The following is a 10,945-nucleotide window of genomic DNA, read 5'->3' on the forward strand; positions in this document are numbered from 1 at the left end:
GTATGAGAACTGAAGTGAAATCAGAATCGAACACAAGTTAATCCTGTTTCTTCAGTGATGTTATGAAATTGTTTTTGAAATGGAATGAGTGACATAAATATATGCTGAAATATCGAATTCTATTTACTTTGACTATTTTCTGTGTCAGTTTCTTGTCCTTTTGCTGTAGAAGGTTTGTGGTCAGTTGGTGTAAAACACTAAAATTGTACAAAAGTTAATATGGATTATAATTTAATACTCTACTACACTGTAATAACGGGTGTTTAAACCATTTTTATTCAAATGATCAAAGAATATACACAAAACCAGATGTTTACGGCAGGCACAGGTCTCACTCAGAACAATAAAAACACATATAATAAAACACTCTCATGGGATATTACACAATAAACTACTTATTTAATGAGAGCAATTACATTGACCTCTAGGAGGTGTGAAATATTAGATATTTGTATGTGGTTACACCATTTGACAATTTAAAAGGCTGTCCGTGTCTGACTGTGTCTCAAGTGACAGGCTGATTTTCTTTCTCTCTCTCCCCCCCCCCAATCCCCCCCCCCCTCCCCCCAGTCTGCCATCCTCAGCGCTGGATCTGCTGGACCGCATGTTGACCCTTGACCCTTCGCGGAGATGTACAGCAGAGCAGGCGCTGGAGAGTCAGTTCCTGTGTGACGTGGACCCCAGTAAGATGCCCCCTCCTGAGTAAGTGGCTCTAAAATCAGGTGTTAAAACTAGGGCTTCAGATCTCTTTCTGATATCTGTACAGAGATCTGGTGTTGTCTCATCTCTGTGGATCTCTGCAAGAAATGTTTAACACAAGACACCTGTGAAAGATACAATAAAGAAAAAGCAGAAACATGCAGAAGTTTGAGTTTAGAGCTTGTGAATCTTAATGTTTAAAAGTGTAAATCTGAGATTGTGGTGTGTGTGTGTGTGTGTGTGTGTAGCTTGCCTCACTGGCAGGATTGCCATGAACTGTGGAGTAAGAAGCGACGGCGGCAGAGGCAGAGCGGGGTGTCAGAGGAACAGCCTGTTCAGAAAGTGCCACAGAAGGACCTTGGAGGACCCCCCAGCAAAGAGAACTACCTCCCTCCCCTCAGCCCCCCTGCTCCGCCCCCACCAGCACCCATCTCCAACACGGAGCTGGCAGGTCTGTAATAACCTTTCACCCACTCTGACCCTGCCCCGGTTCCACACTCCTGACACAGGTCAGCGGCGTCGCTCCTCAGCACTAAGTGGACAGTGGTCAGTCCTCAGGTCACCACACTGTTCTTTAGCGTCCGCACTGTGTGAGAAATCAGAGCTTGCGCCAAACCACTTACATAATTCAGCGGGTTTTTCTCCTAGAAACATAATAAACATACCCCAGAAACCTTAGAGTCTAAGTTTGAAATATATGGAGTTTGAAAATGAATGTATTTTTACCTGGCTGTTATAGAAATGTAAGTAATGAAGCATCTCTCTCTGTCTCTCTCTCGCTCTCTCTCTCTCTCTCTCTCTCTCTCTCTGAGATTAAGGCCGTACCCCTTGATGGCCCATTCTCATTCATATGATAATAGTATGCTAATCCAGTCACTCTTATTGGAGGATTACTAACCCTAGCTTTTCAGCTGCTTGAGAAGGAACGGCTTTATTTTGTGATGCGTAAGTGAAATATATTTGACTCGTTTCTCTGCAGCACGTATGGCGCTGTTAGCATCGATGCTACGATAGTTCAGTACTATATTCCAGGGACGAAATTTGTGAGGCTGATGGTAAATGATTTGTAATTGTGCAGAGGCACAGAGCTCAGCTGATAGAGGAAAAAAAACAGCTTGTAGTAAAGTTTGGAGGCACCCTGCTGCTTTCAAGCAGTCGTCTGAAGCTCATAAATATGGCGTTGTTGCTCCAAAGCAGTCTGTGTCACTGCTAAATAATTTAGTTGTTCTTACTGATGAGGTGGGGGCTATGGTTGCAAAATTCTGGGAATTTTCCAAGTTGGGAAATTTACCATGGGAATATTCAAAGTTAAATGTGAGAAACTTTCATAAATATACTGAAGCATTATCTTGGCTGAATAGCAAAGCTGCTCCTCACTCCCATGCACATTACACACTGAAGGGCCACTGAGACCACACCCCTGCAGTGTTCATTCCTCCATCATATGTACAGCATATGTTTAGATGATTTATAGAAACCTGACCCTCACCTACTGAAAGCACATATTTGCTCCAGAGCACTACCTAAAGTCAGGTAAGTTCTGATGACAGCCGTATTTACAAAGTTCAGAGCTCTAAAGGAAACTTCAGGAATGTTTTCAGCAGTGTTTTTTTAACTATATCAGCATCTTTGAAAATAGGTTTTTGGGAAGTCCATATTTAAAGTTAATTTAAACAAACAGAGGAATGACGTACAGACTTCTCATTTGTGTTAAATATTAGCATGTGTAGCTTTTTGGGAACACACTTTTTAGGTAGGGGATCTTGGCATGTCCGAGCTCGAGGTGGTTAATATAAACAGTTTTTTTATTATTCATTATTTTGTTTATTTAATTAAAATAAAAATGGACACAGATGATAGATACAGGACAGCAACTACTGCATGTCTCACCGAGCTCTGGGTGTTGAGCAAGAGGAGGGTGGTCCAGCTGTAGGTCTCCAGGCGTGATCGATGTGTCTCTCTGTATCTATAGGTGTCTCATACTGTGTCCCCCCCCTCTCCCCTGCAGGTCTGGACGCTGCGGCAGAGCTGAATCAGACGGAGCTGGCCGTGCTGTTGAACCTGTTGCAGGGTCAGTCAGACCGGGGGTCTCTGGCGCCGGCGGTGGAGCAGCTGCTGGGGTCCGGTTCTGATGCCTCCTCGTTCCTCCCCTCCGCGTCTGCCTCGACATCCTCGTTCCTTGCCTCTGCATCTACTCCCGACCCAGAGTCAGTAAACGTTCTGTCCTCGCTCCTGCAGAGCTCGTCCATCCCCTCGGACCCCGGCACCGAGGACCCGGCCGCTCTGCTCTCGCTCTTACTGAGCCACATCATCAAAGCCCCGCCTGCGGGGGCGGGGCCGACAGACGACACCAACGGAGTCCAATCGGACGAGGCTGTAACACGAGGCTCCGCCTCCATTTCCAGCAGCGATGGAAAGGGCAAGTCTGAGTTTACTCTCTAGGGAACTCTGAGATCGAGTTATTCTGTGTAAATGCAGACCATTTGCCACAGGGGGCACTGTGGACACTCGTGGTGGTAATAACGCTACCTGTATCAAAGCTATTGTTTATTTTTGTTGTTGTTTTGCCCTGCGGTCCGAGAGCGAGGCGCGTAAATGAGCAGAGGAAATAAAATCACTCGGGTTTCAGATTTTTTTTTTTTTTTTTTGCTGAAGATTGTTTTGTGAATTTCTCGTCCTGTTTTGTTTCCTCTTTTTCTTTGATGGGAACAAAGCCTCATAATCCTCCATAACTCGCGCAGCTGTCTGCACTCGCGCAGAACACCACATCTCCATCGCTGCTCTTTAGTCCCTACAGACTGCACTGCGGTGGGGAACCAGAGCGTAGTATATGTTGTCTTCACGTGTCCCCCCTGTCCACTCTGCCTGGCTGCGTCTACATCCACAGGGAACAAAACTGTCCCTCGCTTGCTAACGGAACCCCCCTCAGCCTGTGACCAGTTCTTGAGGCAGCGTGGTAGCATGGTGGCGGGTGGAGTGGATGAGGTGGGCTGCAAACTTCAGAAAACACATACCCCAGAGTTTCTCAGTAAAGCTGGATGGATTAAGTTGGATAAATGAAGCCTAAGTTCAGGATTTAATTGCAGACCTTTTAACCTGTGGGTTAGGGTTAGGGTTAGGGCTGTGGCCTTGGGGCAAGGGGGCTGTTGTGGCGCAGAGGATGTAACTCTTTCTCCTTCAGAACTGCACTCACTCAGACCCCATTCTCCATGTGTTCATCCTTCATTCTCCTTGTCCTGGAATAGTCCCGTTATTCTAGTCAGATTTACACACGGAGCATGGCAGGGTTTTCATGCGGAGACCACCTTCATGTTTTGTCGTCATCCGTTTTACCCTACACTGTTTTTTTTTTTTTGTTTGTTTTTTTTACCCGTTCACCCACTCTTTGTTCCTCTCTGTTCCATCTCTCTCTTCTCTCTCTCTCTGTGAACACGTTTGTTTAGTTTTTTTTTGGATGGTTTGATAGAGAATCTGTAACGTGGTCGGGAGGTGAATCTAATAAATTAAAAACAAATCACACACCCCCTGCATGTCTTTCTTTCACTTGGCTCTTTTTTTGTCTCATTTTTAGAAATTGTTTTTATTTCTGTTTCCATTGTGTGACGTCATCCACATCAGCCCAGAGAACAGATTACACTTCCTTTCAGTTTCTCACAGTCTCTGTACCTGCCACTCTTTTCTCTCTGTCTCTCTTCTGTTCCTCTCTCTCTCTCTCTCTCTGTGTAATCTCACTCAGGACTTTAGAATTACAGAATGTGACTCAAGCCCTGAGTGAGATTACAGAGTGACTTTAAAAGGAAGCCATTACAGTTCAGCACCAAGGTAAGTTGCGCTGACTGACCACTTCATTAGAAGCCTTGTCTGAAGGGTTTTCTGTTTATTAAAGTTATAATAATGTGTTTGTTACAACACTGACATCGCAAATAGCTTTGATATGCAAATGAGCACGTGAACAATCACCTCTCTGTGCCAGTCTGTGGGTGTTTGTACAGAAATGTATACATTTTATAGCCATCAGCCACAATATTAAAATCACTGATGTGAAGTCAAATGGGTGACAGCACCCCCTGTGGAGGTGGGGAGTATATATCAGGCAGTGAGTGAAGGGTTAATTCATGAAGTGGATGGAGCAGGAAATGTAAGGATCTGAGGACCACATTGTGGAGGTTATAATGTTTTGGTTGGTCTCCAGAACTCCAGATCTTTGGGGTGTTCACCGTCTGCAGTGATCAGAACCGACCCGCAGCGTTCAGAGGAAGGACGAGCATTGAGAGAAGACAGGTGCTCTGATAGAACCCGGTCACAACACTTTGCTGAGTTAACACCGCTCTGATAAAACCGGGTCAGAGCACGCGTTGCTGAAAGAGTTAACGGACCTCGGATAGAACCGGGTCAGAACACGCACTGCTGAAAGAGTTAACCCTGCTCTGATAGAACCGTGTCAGAACACGCACCTCTGAAAGGGTTAACTCCACTCTGATGAACCCACTATGACGCGGGGCTGAGGGAATGTTTCAGTGTGTCTGGCTCTGACCCTGGGCTGAGGGACGGTTTCCGAGTGTCCGGCTCTGACCCGGGGCTGAGGGACGGTTTCCGAGTGTCCGGCTCTGACCCGGGGCTGAGGGACGGTTTCCGAGTGTCCGGCTCTGACCCGGGGCTGAGGGACGGTTTCCGAGTGTCCGGCTCTGACCCGGGGCTGAGGGACGGTTTCCGAGTGTCCGGCTCTGACCCGGGGCTGAGGGACGGTTTCCGAGTGTCCGGCTCTGACCCGGGGCTGAGGGACGGTTTCCGAGTGTCCGGCTCTGACCCGGGGCTGAGGGACGGTTTCCGAGTGTCCGGCTCTGACCCGGGGCTGAGGGAGGGTTTCCGAGTGTCCGGCTCTGACCCGGGGCTGAGGGAGGGTTTCCGAGTGTCCGGCTCTGACCCGGGGCTGAGGGAGGGTTTCCGAGTGTCCGGCTCTGACCCGGGGCTGAGGGAAGGTTTCCGAGTGTCCGGCTCTGACCCGGGGCTGAGGGAAGGTTTCCGAGTGTCCGGCTCTGACCCGGGGCTGAGGGACGGTTTCCGAGTGTCCGGCTCTGACACGGGGCTGAGGGAAGGTTTCCGAGTGTCCGGCTCTGACCCGGGGCTGAGGGAAGGTTTCCGAGTGTCCGGCTCTGACCCGGGGCTGAGGGAGGGTTTAAGTGTACGGCTCTGACCTGGGGCTGAGGGACATGGGCTGGAGGTCAGGGCTGAACAGACCCAGAGGATTTGTGAGACATTGTAGAAACTGAACTCCAGTCTGTTCTGTTTTGGCGCCACTGTGTGGTGAAGAGCGGAGTCGGCGATGTGTAGTTGAAGGGTCTTCAGAGAAGTCTGAGTGAGACAGACAGCGCCCAGCAGCACGGTGTGGGGTGAGCTGAGACTCTGGACTAAAGAGGACCAGGTCTGGGTTGGACACAGCCCTATACTCGATCTGTTTTTGTACCGTTTGAAGACGATGCACTCAACGTTTCAGTGCTTTTCCAGTCAAAGTGCGTTTTTTTTTTTTTTCCCTAAAAAAAAAAAAAGACCCTCAGGTGGCCTAGACACTGCCTTCCATCGCCATCTTTATTCTCAACGAGACCCTTTTAAATTAAACACAAGTAGAAAGTAAGTAAAAAATAAACATATAATAAAAATATAAAAATGTATTAAAAATAAATACATTTTATAAATTGTCCGTAGTAGAGTATGTGTGAGTGAATGTGTGGGCGTGTGTCGCCCTGTGATGGACTGGTGCCCCCTCCAGGGTGTGATTCCAGGTAGGCTCCAGACCCACCGCCGCCCTGAACTGGATAAGGGTTACAGACAATGAATATAAATATTTATTCAAAGTCCAAGTGTTGAATTTAAAATGTATTTGATTAAATGATAGAAAGCTAACTCTGGCGGCTGATTGGCTAAATAAGTGATGACCAATGAGAAGGGCATTTTCACACGTCTTAATCCAATCTCTAAAGTACGGAACACAACGCGTCCCATATCAGTCCAATACCCAACATGGCTTTGTGTCCGGATACGGGATGATTTTAAAGTATTTATTTGACACTAGTCTACAGCGCAATTAGGGAGGTTCCGCTGGACTTTAACAGCGTTAAATGTAGGGCACCACTAAGTGTTCCACAGTGATCTCCTGCTCCTGTCTGTGATATGAAGCTGAACTCAGCGGGCAGCTTTTTATTCGAACTTCCACATTAAATGTTGTAGAAATGCGTCTCTGTTTAAGTTGTCCCCACGCGTCCTAACCCTAGTTCCTATACTGTGCTACTTTTTTACTTTTTTTATTATTATTATTAATAGATGGCTAGGACATACAGAAGAACACTTTATTAAAGAAAACACATCTGGAATTGATGATTAAAAGTAAAGGCAAGGATGGGAAGTATTGATGTCAAAGTATTGATCCTCCCTCCCCAGGTACAGATGAGCGGTCAGGTTTTATGCAGAGGGACCGACTGTGGGTTGTGTATTCATTTTAAACATTTCTCCTCCTCTCTTCAGACGACAAGCTGCCGGATGCTGATCTCCCGACCTCAGCCAACTCTGATGATATCAACACGGACGTGGCTGCGGCTCTGCTGCAGCTGATTTCCCAGCATGCACCTGACGGCAAGGCCTCGTCGACAGAACTCCAGCCTTCCTCCTCCTCCTCCTCCTCCTCGCCCCCTCCTCCCTCTCACTTCCCACGGGACCAGGACCTCCGCTTCTCCCATGACTCCTGCGCTGAGCGTGATGTCAAACAACTCTGAAACTGTCAGATAAACTCAGACAACCTTCGCAGTTTTCCGGCAGAACAGCGGGAAAACAGCTCGACAAACATCTGGAAAACTGGGAAAATGTTCTGAAAGCATTCAGAGAAGAGTTTGGAAAACTGTGTGAAGATATGAAGACATTTGGAGGACGCTGACCGACTCGAGCCTCTGTTTCACTACTGGAGCACTTTGATGGACTGAGATATTATTTTTTTCTCTTAACAAAACCTCGTAATTCCTTTCTTTCTTTTTTTTTTTTTTGTTTCCGTAATCAAAGTATTCATTTACATCATCCAGCTGGCCTTCAGCTGACCGGTTCAGCTCCTATCAGCCAATAGGAACAGTCTGAAAGACTCCAGGATTAAATCTCAGTTGTATGTGGAAGTTTGGACACAGATTATATTCTAAAGGTAAAATTTAAAGGAGCATTCAGTCACTTTCTCCATGCTGTGCAGCAGCTGTTAGACTGACCCCTAGTGGCCTGGGTGTGTTCTGTACAAAACCTGTTGTAAACACGGTTGTCCCCGTGTAAAGGACCTGCTCTGTGGAGCGTAAGTTGTTCATTAACGGTTGTCCACAGAAAACGCGGTGAAAGACCACCTCCTTCTGCTCAGATCTGAGTTCAGTTTAACGCTGTGCAAAAGTTCAGAACCTTTTATGAGTAATGCTGAATAAAAAGAAGTTAGCTTAAAATATGCATTTTAAATGTTCATATACATATCAACAGAAGTGTTGAGGCTTCAGTGCACGTTAAAATCTCTGCCTTTGCCTTAAAACTTTGGGTTTGTGAGTTACGAGGTTTTGTTACAGCAGCGGCACTTCGTTCTAGTTCTGGATCCGTTTTTATTTGTGTTCAGGAAAAAACAATAGATTTCAGTTTAAAGAAGAATTCAGTTTAAAAAGCTAATGTTGCTAACAATGAATTAAAATCAATGGTCAGGAGTTAGCACTGTTAGCATCATGCTAACTGGCTACTATGAATTTAATATTCATTATTAGAAATGTTGGTATGATCTTTAATTTTGTCCAGTATTGTCCCCTTCTCTCTCTCTATCCTTCACTGTGTCCCCTTCTCTCTATGCCTCCCCTGCCCCTTCCTCCCCTCTTCCCTCTCTGCCTCTCTCCCCCTTTCCATGAATGAAGTGATTAATATTAATCATTTCTGTTGTGGAGTGTGGAGTGTCTTTTAATGTTCCTTAGAGAACTACAGATTAATCCATAAACTTCTACCTGCAGAAACACACACAAACACCCCGATTGCTCTGCCATGTGTGTGAAGGATGGTGAGAGTTAAAGGTTGAGGGTCAGGTTTGTTTTGTTGAGTCCAAATGAAATGTTTTGTAAACAATGCCTTTTTTTTTCCTGGATTAAACTGAGTTCAACCTAAAGAGACTCTCTCTCTCTCTCTCTCTCTCTCTCTCTCTCTCTCTCTCTCTCTCTCTCTCCTGAAGGCCTTGGGTGTGGGGGGCCTGGGAGGTGGTGGGAGTGTAGTGGAGTATGGACCAAATATGAATACCAGATCGAAATGAAGAAATGAAAAGTTTTGGATTAAAACTTTTCCAGTCTGAATAGGACCTTTCCTCTGCGACCAAGTCACATTCCAGAGGACTGTCTGTGCCCGCGGGGGTCAAAGCCCCACACACACGCACACACATAAGCTGAAAACATCAAAGGACACTCTCAACACATGGCCCCAACAACACCCCCCTTTTCTCTTTTAACTAACAGGAACTGTCGAGATAACTAACTTTTATAATGCTCTTAAAGAGACAGGAACCTCAAACAAAGAAGAGAGCTTTTACGGCCGTCTATGACAAAGTGACACCTCAATGTCCCTTATCTTTCACGGGGATCAACAGATGTTCAAACCAAAGTGACCTCGAGTGAACTCCCGTGAATCAACAGCCGAAGCACGGATCAACAGCGACACCAAATGGACACTGGCGAAACTACGCCTCGCTCGGAATCGCTGGAAAACAATAGCGGAAAATAATCAAACTCTGATTATTTGTGTATTAAACCTATGTATTGATGTCACTTTCTGTACCCTCAGATGAATGCCTACCTCCTAATGAAATGTGTATATTGTGGACTGTTTTCTATCATGAAGAGAAATCCTACCTCTGAATAGGATTAAACGAACTAATATACTTTCCCAGCATAGCATCATAAATGGGACGTAAAGATGAAACCTTATGTAACTGTCTGATGTTAATAGTCCAATGTACTCATTGTTATATGCTGATAGCGGGTATAAGAATTTTGATATGAGAAATTCATATTCTTTATGTGAGAATCAATGATTCAAACTCCCTTCGACTCTCTCCCCCTAGCGAGAGTCACGTGAGACTGAACTCGCGTCCAATCAGAAAGAGGACGCCTCCCATTAGGGCGTGACCGCGCCAGCCTTGAAAATAGCAGCTCGACTGCTCACATCCAGTTCGAAGTTTTGAAGAGTTGCGAGGACTCTACAGAAGTAACGGACCACTGAAAAAGAGAGGACGCCGACGAGAAAACTTTGAACAACAAACACTCTCTCCTCCACGACGACGACGAAACAAAGGAAAAACTCAGAGACTTCATTTAAAGCTTACGAGAGACGTCTCGAAATTAGCTAAGAGTATGAAGTTTTACTAATACGTCGAGTAATTTGAATATCTTTCTTTTCTTTTAATCTTGTTTATGTTTATTACCTATCGAAATGTGATCTCACGAGTGATCAAAGCGGGTGAAACTTATTTGTGGCCAAAGTAAGGTATCAACCGTTTGAGTAATCGATAACAGATATATTAACGTTATAAGCTGATTCCTGAAGACATCAATCCTGGAAAGCTGAACAACGAGACTAGCTAATACTCTGAAAAAGCCTCTCCACTACGGTGGAAAACCAGCCACGCCTGTGAAAAACCGAAGAAGGGAAATCTCGATCGACGCAGCTCAGCTCGGAATCGAGAGTCTTCAAATCGACTGTAAAGAGATCCTCCATAAGCGGGCCTGTTTCTCACCACGTGGGAACGACGAGAACACCCCGGGACACGGAGATTAAACAGCAGGACGCGACGGCTCGGTGAAACGGCGAACGAGTAAGCTAGCGTATTTAACACCTTTTCCAGGAGCTGATGTCTAAATAAACCCTCTTTATAATTTACCATTTATTAACCTTAGTTAGCAACAATTTAATCACAAGACAGTAGTGCCTAGCTCACCTTTAAGCTTGAATCAGTTCCCCCTGCCGGACACCGTGAGATTACAAGGTTGTGCTATGTTAATTAAATACTTCTCTTTATTAATAAAACTCTCATTATTTGAAATCACAGTGTTTGCAATTTGTTCATTAGAATTTCTGAAAATCCTGAAGAACTCATTTAGCATGATTATTATTCATTCTCAAACTAATTATTAATGTTCTAATTGCTTAAACCAATTATAAATCTTAATTAATTTCATTAAGTCAAATATCAGAGGTTGAAGGAGTT

The 10,945-nt window shown here is 45.3% G+C and overlaps 1 protein-coding gene across 2 annotated transcripts in view; it reads left to right on the forward strand.

Moving 5' to 3' along the window:
- cdk12 (cyclin dependent kinase 12) overlaps positions 1–10,724 on the forward strand; it is a 29,387-nt gene extending 18,663 nt beyond the window's left edge. For both annotated transcript variants that reach the window (XM_066673524.1, XM_066673525.1), the window contains exons 12-15: positions 571–702; positions 948–1,150; positions 2,708–3,118; positions 7,219–10,724. In XM_066673524.1, the coding sequence (XP_066529621.1) occupies positions 571–702; positions 948–1,150; positions 2,708–3,118; positions 7,219–7,466 (994 nt within the window). In that variant the 3' untranslated portion in view covers positions 7,467–10,724. The remainder of the gene's footprint in view (positions 1–570; positions 703–947; positions 1,151–2,707; positions 3,119–7,218) is intronic.
- The last annotated feature ends 221 nt before the right edge of the window (positions 10,725–10,945 follow it).

This window comes from Hoplias malabaricus, chromosome 6 (genome assembly GCF_029633855.1).
Source record: "Hoplias malabaricus isolate fHopMal1 chromosome 6, fHopMal1.hap1, whole genome shotgun sequence".
Classification (NCBI taxonomy): domain Eukaryota; kingdom Metazoa; phylum Chordata; class Actinopteri; order Characiformes; family Erythrinidae; genus Hoplias; species Hoplias malabaricus.